Source organism: Amphiprion ocellaris, chromosome 12, assembly GCF_022539595.1.
Source record: "Amphiprion ocellaris isolate individual 3 ecotype Okinawa chromosome 12, ASM2253959v1, whole genome shotgun sequence".
Taxonomy (NCBI): Eukaryota; Metazoa; Chordata; class Actinopteri; family Pomacentridae; genus Amphiprion; species Amphiprion ocellaris.
The window spans coordinates 25513640-25538914 of NC_072777.1; the positions used below are offsets into that span (position 1 = coordinate 25513640).

Consider the following 25275-nt stretch of genomic DNA (forward strand, 5'->3'; position numbering starts at 1 on the left):
TGTGTACACACACTAACACACACTAACACACACACACCTACGCTTCACTTCACAAATTAACATACCCAGCAGGTGATTTAGAAGAAGGCTGCTGGTCACAGGATTTCAGAGTAATGTTGATCTGTTGAGAACAAATGGAAAGCGTGTGATGGAGCTGATATGATGTTTGTTCTGAGGCTGCTCAGATAAGGTGTGGTACTGAGCTGTCCCCTGCAGGTGTGCAGGCAGCGGAGGACACGGACCCGACACCACCTGCTGCTACAGAGGAGAAGCCAGGGTAAGTTCTCTGTTCACACTTCTGTTTGACTGAAGAAATACAACTGCTTAACTGTCATCAGTTAACTTGGTATCTTGTGTTTGGGCTAATTTGTACTCACAGGCCACTATAAGAATAGTTACATAATCTTTTATCTGTCTGTAACAAAAAAACAGCAAAGAACTCACCAGATAAATGTGGAAAGCAATTTAATTTTCATTTTGGTATAACTTATGTCTATAAAAACAGAGTAATTTGGATTTACTGCCCAGTTCGCAAAATTACTAACCATATATTAATCAAAACAAATAATAAAACTCATCGGATCTGATAAAGACTTTTGGTTTCATTTTCACTGCAAACAAGAATTTCATCATACAATTTATTTTGATGACAATTGTTTGTTTAAAATATATACATATACATACATATAGTTTGGGGTCACTTAGAAATGTCCTTATTTTTGAAAGAAAGGCAGTTTTTTTTCAATGAAGATGACAGAAATCCAGTCTAGACATTGTTAATGTGGTAAATGACTATTGTAGATGGAAACAGCTGATTTTTAATGGAATATCTCCATAGAGGTACAGAGGAACATTTCCAGCAATCATCACTCCTGTGTTCTAATGCTACATTGTGTTAGCTAATGGTGTTGAAAGGCTAATTGATGATTAGAAAACCGTTCTTCAATTATGTTAGCACTTGAAAACAAGTGTGCGTTTTCATATATATAGTGTTTAGATATGATCATAATGTTTAATGTAGTGTACAGGTCAGCATTAATCACTAACCTGTCAATATCTAGATAGCCCCTCTTTTTTCACAATCCTCTACAGAAACACAATGTAATGACATAATAAGGTCCAAGTAACAGGTTTAGAATTTGTAAGTCCATTTACATACTACCATGGCACTGTGTTTGTAAACGGCTGTAAAGTACGATGTGTGATATAGACTGATAGCAAACATTTCCACTGACAACACCAGCTGTAGCCTCAATATAGCCTTGAGCAGAAACAGCAACTACATAAATGTGTGTGGATGCGCACGTCAACAATGAATCAGTCATCAAGGCTGCATAACCGGTCAGACAAAGCTAGCAACTGCTTGAATGAAGCTCAGTGGTCATTTGAATATTTGCAAATACATTCCAGTCGAGCACTGAATCACCTGCATTTGAACAATGTATTTAAAGTTTCACGGCTAACAGTATATAAATATATAAAATAAATAAATATATATTCACTGTGAAACTGATGCAAATAAACCACTCGTGAATGAGACTGATAAGGAGAGAAAGAACTGCTTCGGCCAATGAACACAAAGAATGGACATTAGATCAGTGTAAATGTGGACTTCAGTCTGATGAAGGCAATGTGAGATTTTGTTTCTAGCAGCTGTGTTGTTGTGAGATGCGGAGAGGGTGAACGCTGATATTTGCACGTGTGGTTTCCACTGTAAATCATGGAGCTTTGCTAGTGACACTGTTGGGGATTTATTCAGAACTCAAGGCAATATGTAACCAACATGACCTATAGGGACACAGCATCCCATCTGGTTTGAGCTTGTTGGGAGCATCATTTGTTTTACAGCAGGACAAAGAGCCAAAACACTCCTTTGGGCTCTGTAAGGGCTGATGGACCAATAAGAGGAGTGATGCATATGTTTATTTATTTTATCTGACCTTTATTTTACCAGACAGTGTGTATGTATATATAAATATGCGAGCCAGTAAGGTCTGAAGTGATCAGTAGGGGCAACAGTCAACTACAATCGGTTGGAGTTTAAGCTTGAAGGTGGTGAGTGGAGTCAGAGTTGCAAGTTTGAGCATGTTTTGGAAGGTGTTCCAGTCATTAGCTGCTGCAAAGCAAAAGGAGTTATGGCCAAAAATAGTAGAGGTATTGGGGATGATGAGCTTGATGAATTCATTAGACCTAGTGCGATATGAATTATGGGCGAGGGGAAGAAGAGAGGACAGGTAGGGAAGTGTCTTGCCCAGAATTGACTTGTAAACAAAATTAAACCAGTGGTGAAACCTGTGGAAGGGCGCAAAACAGATGGCTGAGTGATTAAGAGACTCCTTCAAGACTGTTAGAAATGCGCCTCATGAAGCTGGTTGAAAGATTGCAGTTTAAGTTATTAGCTGACAGAACAAGCTAACTCTTAGTGTTCAGACATACGAAACATACTGTAAGTGTCATCACCTAAGCAGAAGCATTTTTTCTGCAGCTAAGGAGAATGATAAAGTATGCTTTTAACGTCTCTGTGAATCATGATGAATTATTGTCATAACTGAGTGCAATAAATGGGAACAGAAAGCATGTGATCATTCCCTGTGATGCTATATTTCAGCTAACTATTGTTCCATTCCCTGACAGGACACCAGAAGAAGATGAACTGGGGTTTTCTGGAGAGCGTCCTGAGTGGGGTGAACAAGTACTCCACTGTGATTGGCCGCATCTGGCTCTCTGTGGTCTTTCTCTTCAGGATCTTGGTGTACGTGGCGGCGGCCGAGCAGGTGTGGAAGGACGAACAGAAGGACTTTGTGTGCAACACGCAGCAGCCCGGCTGTGAGAACGCCTGCTTCGACCACTTCTTCCCCATCTCCCAGGTGCGTCTCTGGGCTCTGCAGCTCATCATGGTGTCCACCCCGTCCCTGCTGGTGGCCCTGCATGTGGCCTACAGGGAGCACCGCGAGGCCAAGCTCAAGCGAAAACTGTACCAGGACAAAGGGAGCATCGACGGAGGTCTTTTCTGCACCTACACCGTCAGCCTGGTCTTCAAGACGGCCTTCGAGGTGGGCTCCCTGCTCGCTTTCTACTTCCTATACAACGGCTTTGAGGTGCCCATACTGCTGCAGTGCAGTGAGAGTCCGTGCCCCAACACGGTGGACTGTTTCATTGGCAAAGCCACGGAGAAGAAGATCTTCCTCTACATCATGGGCTGCACCTCCATCCTGTGCATCGCTCTGAACTTCGTGGAGCTCATGTACATTGTGTGGAAGCAGCTGTGGAAGTTATTCAGCAAGCGGTACATCCCTGTGAACCAGAAGCCTCCCAGTCACACCAAGCCACCTGGTTCCATTGTCAACAGGTTCGCCACAGCTGAGCCCACAGCAAACACAGAGATCAGCATCACAGAGCCTGAATCTGCAGCTGCACCCACCACTGAAAACCTGCCCGTCCAGTCCTGAAGGGCTGAGACTGACCCACAGCTCCTGTTCCCATCATAGTGAAACCACAGGGAAACTTTTGTTCACCTGAACTAATATGGATGCTGGTCACAAGTGTCTCTTTTTACAACCTGGACTATTAATAAGGCAGCTGAATAGATTTAATGGTACAGTTGGGTGTAAACTGAGAAAAGAAGCTGTTGTATTACTTCTTAGGGTGAACAAACACTACTTACAGATATTGATATGGATGAAATATATGTTTTACTTTAACAGATGTTTGGATTAGGAGTCAGTATGGCTGTTAATGATGATTTTCACATGGCTCTAGTTAAACTAGAACCAGCTGCAACTCAACCTCTTGCCTTTTCTCCAATTTTACACTCACAGTGAGCAGCACGATTTAGCACATAAAATGACTTTTATAGAGTCCTCAGGTGCGAAGTGTGAAAAAAGGGAGAGTAGGAAAGTCGGAAATGCATGTACAGCTTTTGAGGGATTTAGACCTTATTAGAGCACAATGTTGCTGTCAAAACTCAAAGGACAGTTTTTCTTCTGTCTTCGTTGTAACTGGTTTCTATGAGAGGCTCAGCTGATTTCTACTGATATTGTCTGAAGTAATATTTAGCACTGGTTATTATGTATGTAAGATGCATAGGAAATCTATTTTTAAAATCCAATGAGCATGATAGGATTAGTTAATTGCATATTAGCTAATCAATAAAGATTTATAGGTGCAGCTTGTCTAGAATTATAACACTGCTTTTCATTTTACATCATTTATATTCATGCAATAGCAGCTTATGAACATGTCAAGTGCAATAATAAATTAATATATAGATATAAACCCAAGTGTGCTTTTCTTGTTTCTCTGCTATAAGCTGCTGTTTTGATTGGTCAACCCAGAAAGTGTATTCAAACATGGTGGCCATGTGAAAACTGAACAGGTTTTGATACTAGACACAACCACAACATTGTAAAAGGACCTCTTTACGCACTTTGCACTAACCTCCTCGTCCTCATCACAGACTGTCGGCCTTTAAAACAGCGATAGTGACATCTTTAAAGGAACAGTAAAAAGGACACAATCCCTTTAAAGGTCAATTAAATTTGTGGCTATGAACAGTAAAGATCAAATAAGACAATTTCAGGCATAAAATCAGGTACTTTTGCCCCTTCCATATATACAGAGGCATTTTGTTAAAAAATGGCTTTTTCTATGCGTTTTGACCTTTTGTCCACACGCAAACACACTTTTAGGACACAGATAAACTGAAAACTCTTTCCAAGGTTAAATATTCAGAAACTTCATTTGCACTGTTGACATGTAGACAGCCAAACTGAGGCCGCGTCTTGCAATGTCAGTGTGTGCCATTATCCTCTTTGTTTGCATGAGGCGATTCTGTACAACAGCAGATATGGACAAATTGTGCTTCTGCTAACAGAATTTTTTACATGATTACACATAGTAGTTACGCTACCACTGTACTGAGGAAAAGCAGTATCAGAATCACTCCACACAAATAAAGTCTTTTATGAAAACAAAGGAGGGAAAACTTTTTAAAAATAAAACATGGACTAAACCCTAAAGATACAGAAGGAAACTATCAAATATATAACCATTTGTATCATATTTGATACCTCCATCTCATTAACATGATAGTTTTCTTAATGACCAGCTGTATATAACCTGATACATGTATTCTTCCCCCGTGGATTATTATTCCACTACAGGCAGCTGAAGTCATATTTTGCCCCTTTCCAACATGGCTACTCATAAAATCGTGCACACACATTTTTCAGGAAAATCATTGCTAATTTTCAAGAAGTCATGGTAAAAATAAGATCTAAAGTATTTGCTGCATTGAAAGAATGCATATTTATTAATTGTTTATATTTCAATTAAATTGTGTTAAAATGTCTGTATCCAATTTGATACTCCAGGTTTATAATGTGCCTTTTTCCCAAATTGTCATGTATAATTCAGGAAATTTTACATGATATGGGAATTTTTTTCTTTTGGATTTTGTTAAAAGGGGCCAGAAGCATCTCAGTTCCAAAAAAAAAAACTTATTTTCTGGCTATTTTTCAATGTGTCAGGCTTTACAGGGTTTAAAAAAAAAAAAAAAAAAAAAACCCAAAAAACCTTAGCATGTAATATATGTTATGGCAACTGAAAAACTTTCACAAAATCATTTTCCTTTCAGTGTGCACACAACAGCTCCGACTGGTTTAAAAAACAAACACAAGTCAAACTAGTCATACAAAAAACTTTAATAGTAAGACTGCTGGTGGCAGTGGGTGATTTCAAACTATATACACAACACACAATAATGAACATCTTCACAAACTACACACATTACAATCACTTTCTTAATCCATTTGTCTCCAAGTCCCACAGGGATAATTAGGACACCACAAGCTCATGTCATAATGTCTCTTTGAGCAAAATTTTCTTTTTCAATTTATTGTCCATATTTAAAAACATGCTTTACAATTTTCTATTAAAAAAACAATTTGTACAGATATTACTGTACAACTCAGAACAACTTTTTGAAAACAATTTGAGGTGTAAAAAAACATTTTGTATGTAGGGCACCAGTCTGCAGCAGATTTTACTCATTCAAGTCCTGAGATTCTGCTTTAAAAAAAAAGAAAAGAAAGACAAAACAACAAAAAACACTAATCATATTTTTCCAAAACCACTGCAGGCCGCATGTCCTGCAGCTGTTTCAACATAAGGTTTGAGACACCTAAAAAGGCCGCATCTAGATTTAATCTAACATTGCTGAGGGATTTCAAATTCTGACGGTTGCTGAACCTGACACACGTGTCTCTGATGTACAGGTTTGGTGGAATCTTACACCGTTCTATCACAGGAACTTTGCTTATCATGGTGTGTTCAGATTTGTTTGACTGTTCCAAGAATTTTAAGAACGACATTTCAAATCCCATTGGCTTAAATGAGGAGAGCGGAGTGCTCTGCTCAGTCTTCTCCTCCTGCACTGCTGCAGGGCACAAGGCAACTGATCCTTCGTCTTTGCTGCGAACCTCATCCGACTTTGCGGTACGTGGTATTTTCTTGGATTTCACTACTTTTTCAAACTTTCGTGGACGTCCCCGCTTGCGTTTGACCACCACAGAGCCATTAGAGCTTTCATCATTTGACAGTTTGCTGTCGAACAAGGTTGTGGTTCTTCTGCGCAGGACAGGCTTTGAATGTTCGTATTCTCCTCCTTCCAGGTCGGGGTCTGCCGTCACCTCGTTGTCCGACAGGTCCGAGGTGTTGTCTGATTTGGAGTCATCGCTCCTGGAACGAAATTTCTGCCTGGGGAACTTTTTGCAGAATATGAAGCAGCTCCTCTGTTGTTCCAAGTATTTTTCTGACAAACCGTGTCCCACGTAATGTTTCAGTATGCTCCGCTCTGAGTTCATGACTGAATCACAACCTTTGATCATACAAGGGTACTGTAGAGGAAATTTCTTAGTGCACATTGCAGCTGCTTCCACTTTAGATTTCAACGAGGGTTTTCCGTACTTAGTCCAGTGATTGATCTTGGATTTGCCAACTCTCTTTGTGTCACTTTCCCTTGGTAGGATCTTTTTATTGCTCTCAATGTTTTCTTTCCCGTTACTTGTCTTAGTAATTTGGTAATGCAAAGTCTTTGAGTTCTGTTTTGCACCATCATCTTTTATCTGTTGATTTTTTAGTTTAGTCTGGTACAGGTCCTGATGTTTTTTCATGACATGTCTGAGTAGGTTTGACTTTGTGGCATAGGAACGGTCACAGCCTTCAATTTCACACTTAAATGTACCATTTAATTGTTCAGCTTTGGATAGTTTTAAATCTTTGTGCATTTCTTTGACATGTCCTATATACTTCCAGAAAGCAGTGAAGGATTCTGTACATCCTTGGTGGCCACAAGTAAACTTGCCGAGCTTGATGCCGCCTAAGAGATCCCCAACCTTATTGAGACTGAATTCATGTAGCTGGAGATAGTGCTGGAAAAGGCTGGGAACTTCTTGGAAAACACAGCAGCAGTCTTTGACTTGGCATCTGAATTCAGAGATTCGAGGGAACTCTGGTTCTGGCTCCTCCTCATCGTGGTCCATCAATTCATCCACTCCCTCACTCTGGTCCTGCTCTTTGTTCACCTCCAGTGCTGACAAAGCCGACTGGTGAACAGCCCTGTAGTGGAGGATCAGATTGTGCTGGATGGTAAAAGCTGCCACACAGCCTTGATGGACACAGCGATAAGGTCTGTATGGACTCATGGTGCTGCCTGATTTGGGTTTCTTCTCTTTAGACTTCTTGTTAATGTCTATACTTGGCTGAATTATTGCCTGCTTATTGAGATCAGCCTGTGTGTCGAGAGACTGAGGCGGTTTAGCTTGAGGTGGAGCACACAGAGCCTGGGTGAGAAGAACTGACACTCTGGGCAAATGAATTCCAACTTTCTGACTCAGTTGACATTGAGTGGGCAACTTGGGCAAATTTCTTTGCTGTTCATGTGACCACTGTTCAGCCGCCATCCCTGCTTGTACTGACTGAAAGTTGGTTGTAGAAGTCTGGGCCTGTGCTGATGGAGTCATTACTTGATTGTGCATGGGAGCAGCTTGCAAAGGATGAATGACTGTGGAGCGATTTTCATCTTGACATTTACGATGGGTAATGTCTGCATTAGTACATGGTACAAACGCCTGTGGTGGATACTCGCGATTCACTGCACCTGGGGGCGAATACAGATGTGTCCTGTTCACTGATGAATGAGTAGTTGCTGTGGTTTGAACTGTGGGAGCCTGGTTTACACCAACAGCCTGGTTTTGAGCAGCAGCATCTTTGGCCAGCCTACGTTTCAAATCCAGTTCTGCAATTTCTTCAGCTGGCAATTTGTGAACTGACAGGTAGTGAGTGCGAAGGTTTGAGTTACGAGTGAATGACTTATGGCATTTCTGACACTTAAAAGGAGCATACTGGCCGTACCTTTTTTTAACCACATTCACCATTTCAATTGTGTAGCCGTGTGCTTTGGAGAGGTGTTTCCAAAGTGCTTCAGCAGACATGGTGCTGAATCTACAGTTGTCACAAGCATATGGTTTGACAAACACTGGGGGCTGCGAGCTACGTGGCTCGACTTTTACAGATCCAGTCTGAATGTTAGTAGGAGCGCTATGTTGCTGAATAGACGCTGACATCCTATCAGGATTTTCTCTAACCAAGTCAAGCTTTTCAAATGCAGTTTGAATTTCTGTCATACCCTGTTGCTGTCTGACTGATAACTGAGAGGGTTCAGAATCTGGATCATTTGCCATAATGCCTATTGGGCTCAGTACCTCCTGCTGTGGCGTCGCAGTCTCTCTGAAGCAAGTAAAGCTTTGTGTGTTCAGAAGTCCCTCAATATCGCCAGAAGTGCTAGGGATGATGACAGAATTTCCTTGAATGACCTGTCCTTGACTAGCTGAATCGTTCTTGGGGTCATGAGACAATCGATAAAATCCAGAAATATTGGAAGGGCTACATGCTGGGCCAAAAGACATTGGACTGACTTTAGGGTCAGTGTTGCCAGAATGACACATGCTGTTTCTGCGTTGAAAGTCGCCAGCCAAAATCTGCTCTCGCAGTCTCTTTTTTATATCTTGCTCTGTCTTCCTTGTCATCTCAGCCTGCTTCCCACTTGTTGCTGGACTGAGCTGACTATCAGATAACAGCGTTGGGGTCACCAAGTTTGAATCTGCATCTGGTACCTGAATAGCTGTCTCAGAGTGGTACCCTTCACCATGGATTTCCCCGGGAGCCATGTGGTTAGTGGGAGCACCGCCTGGAACAGCAGGGGGAGGGTTATCTGTGAGGATTTGAGAAAGAAGCGGGTCAGGGAATTCACTTCCAGCAAATGTATCAACACTTTGCTGAGGATAATGGGCTGTACTATACGAGGTATCTTCACGCTTCATCTGGATATTTTCTGTATGCTGTATTACAGAGCTTCCTGGCAAACGCTCACCAGGTCCATACGGAACGCAAGGATTTTGGAACAACATCTGGGATGAAGTGTGCACAAAAAGATCAGACATGTTGGACTCAGCCATGATTTGTTTCAGAATATCATCATTTGAGTCACCATTCCCATATGTTGGCAAGTTATCTTGTGGATAATTAGTAGCGGAATAATCTTTTTCTGCAGCTGAAACACTTGCTACTGACTGATGAGGTTTCTCCTGATACACAGGAGCAGGAATATAAGACAGCTGTGGCTGAGAGGTGCTAACACTTTGCTCTGAATTAAGAAGATCAAGAAATGAACTTGGCAAGTCGGAGTTCAGTTCTGACTCTCCATAGGGTTTGCAAATTGAGCGCTTGGACAAATGACCTCCAAGGGATTTAGGACTATCAAATTGTCTAAAACACCTGCGGCAAACGAATTTGCCATCCTTAATAATTGCTGGCCATTTGGTCCTTCTGCTCCTTCTGGCTAGCTTTTGATTTTCAGGAGAAATTCCCGAGATGACTGAGCCATTTTGAGGTTGATTGTTACTGTTGTGGCTTGCATCGTCTGGAGAAGGAAATGTCGACTGTGCATGATTTTGCATCATCTGTGTTTTATCTGGTGTCTGCGTACCAGAGACTAAACTGCTTTGCATCTGTGATGTATAAGGCGGAAGAGCTTCTGCTTGTTGTGAAACCTCCTTTGCGCCATTTAAGTACGAGTGAAGAACGGACTGGGGTCTACTGTCCATCAGTGGTGACTGCAAGGACTCTGCTGGTCTGTTCATTGTTGTGCCCATCATAGAGCAAGATGGGACACTAACTGGCAGAGCAGCACTGGTAGAATCAACTTGTGGCATCACTTGTATATCAGATGGATAGCCTTGGGAAGCGCTACGGTTATGCATCTGTCCACTTGCAGTGACTGAGTGCCAGTTTTGAGTGTCTGAAACTTGGGACTGTGCAGTTGGATTTCTATCATTCCCTAACTGAGAGAGAACAATGGGATTCAAAACATTTGCCATTAGTACTGAACCATTCTGGCTGCGGGAAGAAGGGGCAAGCGAATGTATTGCATTATAGTTTGCGCTTGGACCCATGTTAGTATACGGAGGTGATTGGATGACATTCTGCCTCTGAACTCCCTGAACTGGTACTCTGTTAGCCTGCTGGTTCTGAAGCAATGACACTGAATTTAGATGCCCAACAGATGATGTGCTCGGTGCAGGACCGTAAGATGTCTTGATTTTAGTTCGGACAACTTTCCATTGCTCATAGAAGTCTGGGTGAACTGCTTTCATGTGCTTGGTAACACTTCTGTAAGAGCTGTAGTGCCTGGTACACGTTTCAAACGGACAGTGAAATCGTTCTCTCTGTTCTGGAGGGGGAACGATGCTACTTGAGGAGGTTACAGAGTTCTCTGGTCTGTTCCCAGGTAGCTGCTGAACGCTTACTGTTGGGGGGAGCGGTTGCGACATTGCTGGCTCCATGGAGTTCTGCGGTGGTGGTATTGGTAACAGATTACTCATACACATTGAGCCTTGCTGTACTGGCAAAGGTAAGTTACAGTTAGAGTTGTAAACAACTGCTTCAGTATTTACATTAGTGGGGAACATTTGTGGCTGGTTTTGCAAGACATTACCTAAATTGGCTTCAAATGAAGGTACCGGTTGATTCTGTTGGGGTGGTCTCATGTAATCAAAAGAATGAGGTCCTGAATCATCTCTGTGTCTGTTAGGTTCAGACAGGTGGGAATGCACAGACTGAATCACAGAATTAGTTAAACTCTGTGTCTGACTAGTTGAAAAAGCCGTATTTTGTGGTTCACGTTTGATTTCATATTGTCCTAAGCTTTCCACTGGTTCTTGCGAAGATTTCAGCAAACTGTCGATGGACATGGACAGCCTTCCATGATCCGGATTAACAGCACTTTCAGTGGTCCAGTTATCTTGGTAATTTTCTTGTTTGATGGTAGAGTGACTGGAAAGCATTTGTTCAACAAGTGATGGCCCAGCTTGCATATTTTGGGAAGTCTGCTCAGATGACGAACTTTCCTCTTCTTGTATAGCATGTCTCTCCTGGTGCAAATCCAGCTGTTGTTGTGAATGGAAAACCTTTCCACAGTCCACAATTTTACAAGTGAACGTTTTATAATGTTGTGCCTCATGGTCATACAGTTTGAAGGCGGCATTGAAAATTTTTCCACAATTTGGAAACATGCATTTAGCTTTGAAAACAGGATGTGTTTTTCTATGTATGAGGAGTTCAGTGTTGGATAGAAAACTTGCTTTGCAGCTCAACTGTATACAGATGTAAGGCTTTACCCCACAGTGGACCTGTAGATGATCATTAAGATGGGTGACACTAATAAAATGGCGACGGCAGTACTGGCAAACAACTTTTTTGCTCTGCATTTCAAGGAAAGTCTTTGCTTCCTCGTTGTCCCCATGAGCTCTAACATGTGCAATAAGATTTTTGAAAAATTTGAAGCTCCTTCTGCATTGTCCAACAGGGCACATGTTTTCCTCACTGATTTCTGTGACACACCTTCCCACTTTGGCCTGAACATTTTGAATCAGGACCCCATTTTGTCCTATGGAATCACTGTTTCCATGAAGTTCATTTTCTGTTTTAGCCTTTAAGGCTGCAATAACGGGGGCGGCTGTTTTGGGATTAGCCAGTTTCTTGTTTGTTTTCATCGCCGTCAGCCTTTCCTTGCATGACTGTTTAACATGTGATGTGACATGAGGAATAAATGTATCTTTTGAGGTAAAAGTTTGAGCACATATTGGGCAGGTATATATTCCACCGCTTAGATGAGTCTGTGCATGGCGTACAATCCTGTGACCAAGAAACTCTTTGTCACACAGCACACAGTACTGCATGTATGCCTGCCAGTTTCTGAACCTGGCAGAAATGAAACCCTTTTCCCTCAGTTTCTTCATTTCTCTGTTTTTCTGTTTCCTGTCAGTGATATCCGTAAGTTCATAGGTGCCGCTGACGATGTGGTCTGGGATGTTATTATATCCCTTCAGACTCATGGTGTCTTCGTCTTCGTCAGGGCTCTCAGTGTCATTCAGCAAGTCAATGGATGACACTATTGAAGCCTCTTCACCCATTAGCGCCAAGCAATTACGTTTAAGTGTTTTCCAGTCCCAGAACTCAGGGTCAAAGGGCCACTGGGTTTTAAACACTAGCAGGAGCTCGCAGCGTAGAGAGTTGGGAACAGGCATATTTTCCTCCTCTAGTTTTTGATCTGGTTCATTGTATAGAGTCTCCACAGCGTAGTATGAATCCACTGTGGGTTCCAAGAGGAACTCTGTAAGCTGGCAAGCTCGCTTCACTTCGAGGTCAGTAGGGAGCAAACAGGAAATAGTTTTACACACAGTGGCTTTCGTGTTTCCATCTTCTGAGTCCATCCGTAGAGCCCTTATACACATTTCGATGCACACTGGCAGGCCAACATGGTCAATCTATGAAAAAATGAAAGTTAAATCAATCAAAGCTGTTAAATACATTTAAAGTTATTACTACATTGCAATTTTAATGAAAGATATTCATGTTTAGATTGTAAGTAAAGCAGATTTATTAAATCAGTATCACCAAGCATACAAAAACGCATTTCATGCATTTAGTATTTAGTATCAAATCAAGACTTCAGATATCAAAAACACAAATCTGTTACTGCCTACTGACCTCTGACTGGATGACCTTGATGAGGAACAGGATGTGGTACACAGTTTTGGAAAGTAAAGACATCCGACGGCATCTGTCAAGGAAGGCCTGCTCCGATGGCTCCAATCGCTTCAGCAGCTTGCTCCAAAACAGAGTGAGCTCCCTAATTTGAACAAAGGGAATATTCAGCCCCAAAAGTGCCCATTCATTTTCTATCCATTTTTGTATCCATACTGAATCAGCATCAGGCTCAATAGGTGAGACAGAATTAGCAACACTCAATATAGATTTTGTGCTTCATCCTGTGCTCTGCTTGTTCATTTAATCATATATTACTTGCACAGACAACTTCTGAAATCATCATTAATTTAAAATAGAAAAAATGCTTATTAAATTACAAGCACATAAACACTCGTTAGTGCGATAAATATACAACCTTATTCATTTCACAACGACTTTTGCGGACAATAGAATTACTGTGTTACTCATTTATTTGCCTGTCAATGAAAAATCTTTTCTTCTCTCATTAAACAAGGAAATGATATGTATGTAAGCATCACACTGGGTAGCATAGATTTTCTTACCAAGCACAGTACATGTCTCCTTGGAGAAGCTGGCGGGTCAGGAAGGCTGAGCATAAGGTAAAAGCTGCCATATCATCTCCGTCTGACTCCAGGTTGCAGATCATCTCTAATGCGTCGCGGCAGTCCTCCTTGGAAAGCTGCACAGACAGAAGCCATGTAGAGAGTAAGGAACAATTATGCATCCACTTATGGAACCACTAATGCATCCTAAGCCAATAGGACATGACATAAATGTCTCCAATGCTGTCGGTCACCTATGAATGCAAGTACCGTCTGCCATCTAGTGGATGCGTAATGTATTACAGGAAGAGGTTTAAAAAATTAAAAACAAGACATCATCCCACAAAGAGACATCCCATATTAACAGAAAAAAATTAGACTAGCAGCAATGTTCACATTTTTTTTTGTCAGAGGGACATTTACAAGTTCATAGAGGCAAAAACGTGGTGACGAGGCAGCTCACGTGGTAGTTGCTTCAATTTGTTTCACTCAACTAGTGAATGGAGAAAATACAACAGTACTGTCAAATATAAAGTAGCAACTCAACCACTGCTTCCTTATACACACAGACGCGCACAGGAAGGAAAGGCCCATTCACTTAGATTGCACAATTAGACTGGTTAAATTACCTACACACACTACATACTGTTGCTTACAATAAAATCAGCCAAGCCATAAATACTTCTTTAGAGGAAACCCCACTGTCATACAAAGACAGAAACAAATCAACAGCAACAACTTATAGGGACTCTTATGAACAGAAAAAAATATCCATGGGTGAATAAATGTTTTGGCTATTTAAAAGTCTAGTAGTGTTTACTTCCGTATGTATCTTTATCGTATGCAAATGTAAGTAAATATACATTACCTCTTCCATGAGCTGATTTTGTTCTGAGGTAGCACAGAGGCAGACGAGGTACATCTGCTTGAAAGATCCCTTCCCTTGGAAGGCAGAACAGTCAGAGCAGGTCTTTGCCAGCAGTGCAGCCTTCCCTATTTGCTTATCCTTCATGAGTTGCTTTACTCTCATCTCCAACAGGACCAGCCCCTCCTGCACCAGGAACTCCTCAACTAAACAGCAGCAACATACATCGTGAAATTTTGTTCTGATTTAATATACTTACATTTTTGCAACAGGAGTACACACAACACTTTGGAAACTGTAAACTGTTTCTGAAAATCCTTGACACTGCTATCTTTCCAGCAAATGGCTGTGAGAATTGTTGATTAATCATCTGACAGCTTCATCACAGCCAGAAGCTAAATTGTTTTGCTGCATTTTCTAATGATTACAAAAAAATATGACAAGCTTCGCAGACAGATGGTGTCAAGTAATTTGACTCTGACATGTAAATATGCTCCTTGGATACACTCCACAGCTAAAGCCTGCTCTTCAACAACAAAATCCTAACATTTGAAACAACCCCAAATCCAAGGCTGCATAAAATTGACTTTATAATCATTTGGCTTCTACTTCTGGTTTTAAAACTTTAACTTCTTGGTCAGCATGTAATAGGCAAGTGAAGCTTATAAAACGGCCTTTCTTTAATGAGCCGTTTTTCTTTACTACTCTCGACACTTCAGCATATTAGACCTTATAGTCTAATTTACTTTTGTCATTGTTATTCACCAAAATATCTGCAAACTGCTGATAGCTCTTCTAATTCAAATACCTGCTCAACCAACATGAGATTTAGGCAACATAAGGTGTTGCATCTGATAAGGCATAATATTACAAGCACAACAACTGGCCTGATACTCAATAATCGTATTGTTGCATTCCTATAATTCTCTGTGCATCAAACAGACCTGTGCAGGATTTCCTAAAACCATGCCCGGCACTCACCTTGTTCTGCCTGAAGGTTCTCATTCGATAGAAGGCCTTGCAGGATGCTGTTGGTCCAGACACCATCATACTGGCCCAAAACAGACAGCGGTGACAGCTGTGCGATTCCATTTTCCTTAAGCTTGCTGTGAGCAAGCTGCAAACAGGAAAATTTCATTATTTTCAGCCATAACGCTGGCAGCCTGAAGTTTGAGTGTATTCAGACAACATTTTGGTAGGTTTGAACTGCAAATTAACAGCGAAATAATGTAAATGTAATTATTTAAGTAAACTAGGGGCCATGAACAATTCATATAATGGAGGAAATTTTGTCTGAAGCCCCACCAGAACTTCACTTCAAGCTGGAAAAAAAGATTTAAGCAAACATTTTGAAAGCTTAGATTTTTTAAGTCCAAGTCTTAAAAAGGAAAGATGAAGTATCTACATCCTGTCAATAACATTCATAACTGTATTACAAAGACATCAGAGTGTATTTACAATGTCTTGCAAATGGTGACAACACTTTTGCTGGCCTTTAAATCCACACTTTTGTCTTAAACTCCTCATCTTTACCTGCACAGATGAACTGAATTCTTTCCATAAGCCATCTGGAACATCCTCCTTCAGCGAGAGCAAAAGCTCAAGAAAGCTCCTGCACAACAAATGACCAACAAAAAACAAAGGTTAGTTTTGACTACCACACCTTAAAACAAAATTGTGGTTCATTTCAACTTAGTGTATTTCCCATTATTGAAATTGTGGCTGAAGGTTTCTGCCCCAGAAGAACTGTTCAAACAAATAATTGAAAGCCCATTCACATCCATAATGAGTGGATGCAGATGTCCAACTGCAAACATACGTATTTATTAAGGGGCAAACTCTGTATCTGACTTGCAGTTAAACACACTTTTCATTGTACTTACAGTGAGAGCCTCTCAACCACAAGAGGAACATTTTCACACTGCAGGGAGAGGTACGGTGAGGCCTGGGCATAACTGAGCAGAGCGACGATGTACACTTCCACCAGCGGTAAAGGCTCTTCCTCTATCCTCCAACGGCCTGCATACTCCAACAGCGTCTACAAGGGAAACCAGTCATATTTATTAATAATTCAATGAGAAGACTGACGACTTTTAGCAGCAGTTTCAAAAGAAAATCAGAAGGTTGGTCTTTTTGCACAAGCAGCTTTGCTTCTTGTGAAATTAATGACATCAAGAGGGAAAAAAGTGTCAACAGAAAGACGTCAGAAGAATGCATATGCTGAAAAATAGATGGTCTAAGAAGGGCATCTCAAACAGCACCTGGCAATAAGTAAGTTACTAATATGGTAGTCTATCAAGACATATTTTCTTTGATCTACTAGGTATTGCAAGTCCGAACAAAGTCCTATCTTTTCACTAATGTCAGCAGTTGCATATGTGCTGAAAATGACATTCTAAAACCAACTGCAGTGATAAACATTCACACACTGAGACTGTGAGAGCAGCAGGCAACCCAAACTATGAGTAGAACGTATATAAACAAATTCTACAGAAAGGGTAAGTGAAAGAATGACTTGTTAGGATTTATTTTATTAAGGTACTACTAACTGAACACTGAAACTGATATTAAATATGAGTGTTACAATATTGATAATAATAGCCATTTAATGTGCAATGAATGCATGAGTTGTGCTTGACCTTTAAAAGGGAAGAGATGGAGCTAAGCACCAACTCCAAGCTCTGGTGGACAAAGACAGGTCAGGCTGGAAAGTTACAGCCGCTTAAAAAAAAGTTTCTTCTTCTACACATGCACACACACTAACAAAGATAAAGTTTTGGCCTTGATACACAGCACATTCCTATTTTCTTATAATGTAACCATTAATTTTACTGAAACTGCTAACTTAAGGTTGTTTGAGGGAGAAAACCATAATAATACTCCCTAAGGGACACCTGCACCCTCCCTGTGAGATACCACTAATGGCTGCATCACATCTCAGCTAACACTGGAATAATACTAACTGGTAGAAAGCGGAAAAAGTTTGCAGGAGGGTTCTTTTCACACGGTGTGGCTCCTGGGGATTGGATGAATCATGTGCCAAGAGATATGGATATATCCGTGCACCAACTAATGGGAGAACTAAGTCTAAGCCATGGTTTATCCCCACCTTTAGCCAATCACATTTCAATATTTGAATTATATGTTTTTGTTCTGTAACCAATCACATTTCACCATACTGAATAAAATGTTCTGCTCATATCAGACTTTATCCTTTTCTGGGAGGCTGTTCCAAACAGAAAATGTCCTTGTACAAGATTCTTTTGAGACACTGATATTTACAAAATAAACAGTTTTATTGGAGAGAAGTAGTTTGTCTTCTTTCTCAAAAAACAAACAAGCTCAACACTGTCCTAGTAGTTTGATCTAATGTACTTAACCATAAACTTGCATTGCTGTTTCCAAAACAAAACATTTGCATTGCACCCCTAAGGTTCTTTGTATGCTTAAATATTTCAGACCTTAGGAGCACATGTTCCTTGGGGAGGAAAAAGAAAGCATCAAGCCCTGATTTGGATGTTCACATCTGTGGTGTAAATGCATAAAAAAAATTTCCGACTCAAAATACATATGTAGTAGTAAGGCACGCATTCCTTGAAACGGATTTATTCTACTGACAAAAGAGAACACCTACTCAGTTTGTCAAACTTGCACCAATCTAGTCATTCTCAACATTCATGCTGACCTTGGTCAGAAAATGAAAAGCAGTCTTATCTTGTTAGATAAATGCAGGCGAGTGTGGCCTGTAGGGAAGAGAACCAATTCAAGTGCAAACAACTTTGTTTATAAAGCATGCCCTCTTCTTTTTAGATGTCTTAAATTCAGCCTACAAACTCATAATCTTCCACCAACAACACTTCCCTCTGGACTCTTTGATGTTTGACACGGGAAAAAAAATACATATATTAGACTATACCAGAACAAATTAATACAACAATTACATACATATCAGGCCATTATAAAGCAGAGTAACTTTTCTAGGTATTACTACCTACATTTTCCTATTTAATTTTTAACCAAAAATAGTCTGTTTGATTAAAACGAGTATTAATCTATCTTATTCACTTTGTTTACTTTAAATTTTTTGTTTTAACTGTGACGTTTTTTTTTTTTTTTTTAATTTTACTCCAAAGATGCCTTCTTAGTATTACCATTAAGTTGCTAATGGAAATATCTAATAACTCATTAATTTAGCAGTAATTCTATACAAATGCAATTTGTACAGAATTAGTGCAACTGCAAATCATGCTGACATTATCAAGAGGTTCAGCCATCTTTCAGACCAATTTTCCAAAACAACAAATGGTTGACAGATAGGTGTGGAAAAACAACAGAAAAACATGTAAGCAGCAGCTCTGAGAGAGAAAACAGCTTGTTGAGACAGGCAGAAAACAGAAAAGGTTGATTCAAGCTGACAGGGGACAACAGTGATTTGAAAAAACTTGCATTGCAGCAATGTTATAAAGAAGCACATCTTGGAATACACCCCAAATCAGACCTCAGTGTGAAGGAACCAAAGCAGCTTTTACTCCTGACAACTAAAAGCAGGAGACTGAGGCTAGAGTGGGCAAGAGGTCAGCAAAACTGGACAGCAGAAGAATAGAAAAAATGTCTGACCATTTTTGCTGCCACATGCAGATGCTAGGGTAAGAATTTAGTGTAAGCAGCAAAAATCAATCCTTTCTTAACATCTCACAGACTTAACTGTGTGATAGTTTATACATATTTTCTTGGCAATAATTAGCTCCTTAAACTACAACCTCCTGTGAGAAGGGTGTATTAAGCTGTTCTACAGGGTTCTACCCAGAATTCAAAGACATCCCTAATCATATTTAAAAAAGTCTGACACTCCCATTTCTTACAACATGTCTAAAACATTACTGGTGTATTTAATTATTTTAAACACAGCAAATGCAAATTATGGCCATATAATCAAAGCGTAGCAAATCCTTTTGAGGCTGCAGATGTTCAAATTGTAAGAAACTGGCTTCATTAAAAGTGGCTAATGCTACAAAAATGATAACAAATAAAGCTTTAAGATCTGGATGTTAGTGGGCAATTAAAGTCACAGAACAGGTAAACATTAGTGAAACAGAAGATCAGTAAATGCTGAAGAGGAGACAAACAAAAATCTCAATCAGTCAGTATCACAGTGAACAGAAGAGTGCCCTACCGTCATGTGACGCTCTGTTGTCATCAGTTCTATTTCTATTGAGTATTAATGAAGCATTGTGGTTATAAATGGCAGGTTCCTTGCTATCACATGCTGTCAATAAACAACGTTGTTGTAATGCATATCGATTCTGAATATTGGTTATCAGTCCTTTTAAAATATCAACTGATATTGGCTCAGAAAATCACAAGGAAATAGCATGTTCAATAAATCTACAAAGTTAAACACTATTCTAGATTATTAAAGGGGACATAATATGCTCATGTGTAGCGACCTATTTTTATTCTGCTGACATGACATCTTTTTGGTCATCATTCTTTCTGCAGCCGAAATATTTCCATACAATTGATATTGCACCTTTTTTGCAACTAAATCTTCCTTTTCAGTGCTTCTCTCTTGTTTCTTGGTCATTTTGCTGCACGTCAAAAAACCTCAGTTTTGTGAGCAAAGTAAAAGATAAAACATAAACAAACCTGTGAACACAATAACATTTAAATAAATTATGTACTATTAGCAAGGCTTCTGATTGTAAATTAGTCATAAAAATTGAAAACCATGCATGTGTTCCATTTGTATCATGCTGTAAAAACGTAGGATAATTTGCCTTACTTCACATCACATTTCTTTCAATGTGACTATTACTATATGTCAACGCTAATCTGATATACTGTGCAGCCTGCGTACAGTCCCTGCCTGCAAACAGGTGTTACTAGGTGTCTGTTTGGTAAACATTAGGCTCATTACTTGCTCAGTGTAACATAACAAGTGAATTTAGTCTTTCAATCACAAGCCAAACATAAAAATGTTTTGCATGCCCGTGCTAATAAGCGTATGCATTGAAACACAGACTGAAGGGGAAAGCATTAATCTGCTGTAGTCAAACGACTGTAAAGTATCTCCCTTCGCTGTCAGCTACTTGTATGCTGGAGTACAATAAATGCTTTTAGAACTAATACTTCCTGAAATCATGTACATACATTCATCAAGACCACTGTAGTATGACTTGGTGGGTATGCTGTATCTAGGACTATTCACCATGTCAAGAACCAGCTGATGTCACGGACTTAGCTCACCAAAATGTTTTAGAAACCTAGTATTCAAGGCATTCTGAAGACTGAGCTTTTGGTTCACAGGGATTACCTTGACATTTGATTACGTCCTATTCTGAAACTTTATCACAATAAATGTGAACATCTAACATTGTAACATATCTGACAGAAAATTTGGACAAGCACAATATGTCCTGGAAATGCAGCGATTTATCTGCATAGTTGCTGACGTCAACACAGGAAATGTATCAACTTCAATATTTGTAACTGATGCATTATTGCTTTTTTTTTAACTTTAATTCATGAAAACAAACGTTTCCTTCAGTATCACAACAAAACTGCTGCATCACTACATCTATAGTTTTTAGGTCCACTCACTGGTCAGCTGCAGTCAGCACTACAGCGTTAGACAATGGTGGCAGTTGCAAAGTCTGCTCAGCTCAATTTAAAGGTTTCTAAAACACCCGAGCCTTCAAAAGAATGGGAGTACTTGAAATGATCACAAAGCAAATAGACCATGTGTAGACGGTACAGACTTTCAATGGCAAACCACAGTAGCACTCACACAACACATAAGCACTCAAAGTAAAAAACAAAGGTGCTGTTCAAGATGAAGGCACTTCACAGCTGTTTCCTTTTTTCTTGTGTACTCACATAAACTGCAAGACAACTAAATTCCCTACGAAGCCATTTTCAGTTACAAATTTTTCTGTTTCTGTTGTCAATGGAACAAGTATGACATAGTGACTGAAATGTGGCTTGAGCAACATGTTAAACCAAGCTGCTGCTCTGCACTTTTAAAATCCTGATTTTATCACTATGACATCTGACAAACTCACCACACAAATAAGTGAAAGACTGTGACTGCAGTGATATTTTCAGAGAATTCAAAGCTACTACCAAAGGCACTGAATAATTAAACAATAAGGAGACAAAGAGTTGCTGTAGCTGGGTTATGTTTGTTGCACTTGTTTAGTATAAAAACCAAGCTTTAAGGCACGTGATAGAAACTCTTTAGTGGTTGCACTTCTGCCTTTTAAATTAAGCCCTCTTTTAAAATGTAATTTTATCATGCTGAAGTTGCAAGTGCAACCTGATAGTTTTGCACTTTAATGTGAACCTCTGTTTGCAATTGGTACTGCACTGTAGCATTACTGAATGGCAAATTTTTTTATTAGATTCTTGCACATTTGACAGATTAATCAATAGAAGCATTGTTGTTATTAGCATCCGTAATATGAGCCATTCAGTAGATACTGTGATGCTTTTTCCTACTTCAGCACTGCAATGCAATTTGATACAGTAAATGCTTCCCTTTATCCAGTTAAAGCAATAAGATAAAACCAAGATATCAAAGAAGCGGTACATTCTAAAGCAGAAATCTAAAAACCCATTTGTTAGGATTTAAAAGGGAATACTGCAAGTCCAGATTTAAAACTTACTACCTACAACCCTATTTTAGATGGTAATAAAATCACAATAAAAACACTAAGGTAAGTATAAAATTACAATCAAAGTCATTATATCAACTAAACCGATGCAAATTAAGTTACTACACATCCACCTCGAAATCTTTTTGAGAACTAGAAAAAAAGTAGGTTCATCAAATTATGACAGTTGTGACAGTTGTGTGTAATCAAGCGTTTTACAAGAATTCCCTTCGTCTGTAATAACATGTTTTACATTCCACACTGTAAATAAACAATGTCTCTTTAAACAAAAAACAAGGAGAAAATTTTAAACTGAATCTTGTTGAATGTGTCTTTCTGTATTTTTTGGTGTTCTTGCATTCTGCATAGTAAGGTAATTCACAGACTTGAATCAGTGCAGGTTTAGAACAAAGGATAGGTGCTGTATATGCTCACAGGGTTTCAGAATCAGACTAATTCCTGGGTAAGTTTTCTATGGTGCAGACATTGAAGAATCTGGAATGAAATCACAATGTCAGGGATAAGCTCCTTAAACAGTATTAACTTTTAACAGTTTGGTCCATATTTGTGCAATATTTCTGTCACCGAAATAAGAAATGCTCTTGTAAGATGCAATTTTACTTTTTTTTTTGCACAAAGTTACTTTTGTAATGTTGACTACTGTCTTTTTTTATTATTTTTTTTTCACCCTATGGTTGTTGCTTTTGACTTTACTAGTGATTTTATTTACGTAAGAGAAACCACCTGTGTTTTGTCCATAGACATTCACATTACTGCCTCATCCCTGTGTCACAGTGCTCTAAGGACAGTGGACACATTTTTTTTTTCTCTCCATCAAATCTGCAACCCAGGAAGGCCACTCCAGTGAGAGTCAAGATGCTTGGTGCAGATCCGCCCTCACTGCACACGACACGCATCTATTCAGCCACTAAACTGAGCAGATGGTTTACTGATGGGCAACGTACAGGACTCCGCGGAGACTGGCGGTGTTGTAGTGTTTTCACTATGCACTGTGATGGAAAACGGCTTGGCCCCTCTGCGGGAGTGCGTTTCATTCTGCACGTACACACCAGAAATTCATCGAGGGAGAGAGGTCGCAAATCGCTGCCGTTCTCCTTTATAGAATTATTACAAATGCGCTACGTTCAACACTATGTTTCCAGCAGTCAGTTTTGGAGCAGGGTGGACACAATTAAACCCATCACAAAGCGGAACCGGTTCATTTATGTAGCCTGAGGGCTGCGTTCCCCACAGAGACAATCAGCGAAACTATGCTCACGTGAACGCGCATGTAATCAAACACACAAAGCTAAATGCTAACGTCAAACTAACTGTAAGCAGAGCCGAACTGATGCGCTACAATGTGTACGTGGGAATTGTTATGATCCGAAATAAATAGGACTCAAACAAGTCTGTTTGCACCTCTCTACGACAGATGAATAAAGACACATTTGAAGGACTTTTAACGCTACCAGCACTGCGGTCTCCCACAGACAGCTTCAGTTAGCGTGTGCTAGTAGCTCATTAGAGTAGCCATGTCAACGTTTGAACTGAGTTTTGTTTGTGCGTTTCGCTTTACCAGTTAGCTTCAAATTCTCGTATTCTATAACTATTACTTTAACAATAATTACTCGATCCATCCAAACACAATCTGACTCTGAAAGCAGCCCTTTCCTCGGATTATCCAGCAGCCAGGACGGAGCGTTATCATTAATGCTAGCTGGCTAGCTTGTTCGTTAAATATTTGGGGTAAAATTACTCACCCTACAAAACTCTTGGCAGTACTCAGAGGAGGAGTGGTCCGTGGAGTTGTCGCTTTCTCTAACCACGACTTCTTGAAGTCCTTGCAACCGTTGTCTGAGCTCCTCAATCGTTTCACGGATACCATTCGCAGGACTACGGTCCTGCTCGGCCTCCTCGTCCGCCATCTTCACACCCAGCTACAGCGCGTACCACTACTACGTAACTACGTCAGCTCGCTCTTGTTTCTTCTTCTGCAGGTTTATTGACGGTTGGCAAACAGCGCGTTGGTGCATTAGCGTCACCAACTGGTAAGAGAAGTCGATCAAAAATCATTTTTTTTCAACATTTGTGATAAAAAAAACTCATATCTTGCAAATTAATTTGGTTAATCTCAGTTACTGATGTATGACCAGCGGACCCAAAACTGTATAACTCCTCCCCCTCCTGCAGGAATGGCAGCTGAAACACTTTAATCTGAAGAATAATGTTAATGTCATTTGAAAAATTCCTTTTCTAAATATGTCTGTGTAGATTTTCAATCATCCAGGTCATGGTTGTCACAGGAGCTTCAGTAGAAACCAATTGGACTTGTCTCGTAGGTTCTTGAAGATGTTTCACCTTCTTCCAAGAGGCTTCTTTGACCTGCAAGAGGCAGCAATGTGCCGCAAGGCATCCAGCCTGCCGGAAATTCATAGGAAGAAGAAGAAGAAGAAGAAGAAGAAGAAGAAGAAGAAGAAGAAGAAGAAGAAGAAGAAGAAGAAGAAGAAGAAGAAGAAGAAGAAGAAGAAGAAGAAGAAGAAGAAGAAGAAGAAGAAGAAGAAGAAGAAGAAGAAGAAGAAGAAGCTTCTTCAGTTCTACCTAACAAGTCACATGGCTAATGGCCCATTTATGACCCAGGACTCACATGCCTCAAGGGTGTGAATTGTTGTGAAACCAGGTGTTTCACCAAAATGACAGCAAACATGGTGATGGAGCTGCCACCTCACACAACAAAAGGTGTGAATCTGCCAAGTGAGGAGTGACTTAAGATGTTAATGATGTTTTAATTGCTCCCCTGGGGACAAATAAAGTTTTCTGAGTCTGAATGATGGTAAAACTTTCTGGGGAGAAACCTTATCACTGTGTTTTACGTGTTTGATAGGTGGAGTTGCAAACCCCCATTAGTCATTTAAAGCTGAAGAAGCCTCTTGGATGAAAGGTGAAACGTCTTCAAGAACTTCCAAGAGAAGTCCAGTTGATTTCTACTGAAGCTCTGACAACTTTTTAAAATTGTTCGTGCAATATTCAGAAATTCTTCATCGTGTGTAATATTTAATTTTCATGGGCGATATTTCATTACCATTTG

At 40.0% G+C, this 25275-nt stretch overlaps 2 protein-coding genes across 2 annotated transcripts; one reads left to right on the forward strand and one right to left on the reverse strand.

The window, feature by feature from the left end:
* Positions 1-9: 9 nt before the first annotated feature.
* gjb7 (gap junction protein beta 7) lies at positions 10-4275 on the forward strand. Its single transcript, XM_023276328.3, has 2 exons — positions 10-277; positions 2635-4275. Exon 2 carries the CDS (start codon positions 2649-2651, stop codon positions 3447-3449), a length of 801 nt encoding a protein of 266 aa, XP_023132096.1. The 5' UTR covers positions 10-277; positions 2635-2648; the 3' UTR covers positions 3450-4275.
* A 1409-nt stretch (positions 4276-5684) lies between these two features.
* Positions 5685-24131, reverse strand: znf292b (zinc finger protein 292b). The gene is made up of 8 exons (XM_023276326.3): positions 23951-24131; positions 16419-16573; positions 16069-16147; positions 15517-15652; positions 14539-14741; positions 13671-13807; positions 13108-13249; positions 5685-12884 (listed from the first exon to the last, which is right to left on the reverse strand). Exons 1-8 carry the CDS (start codon positions 24113-24115, stop codon positions 6111-6113), a joined length of 7791 nt encoding a protein of 2596 aa, XP_023132094.2. The 5' UTR covers positions 24116-24131; the 3' UTR covers positions 5685-6110.
* Positions 24132-25275: the final 1144 nt, after the last annotated feature.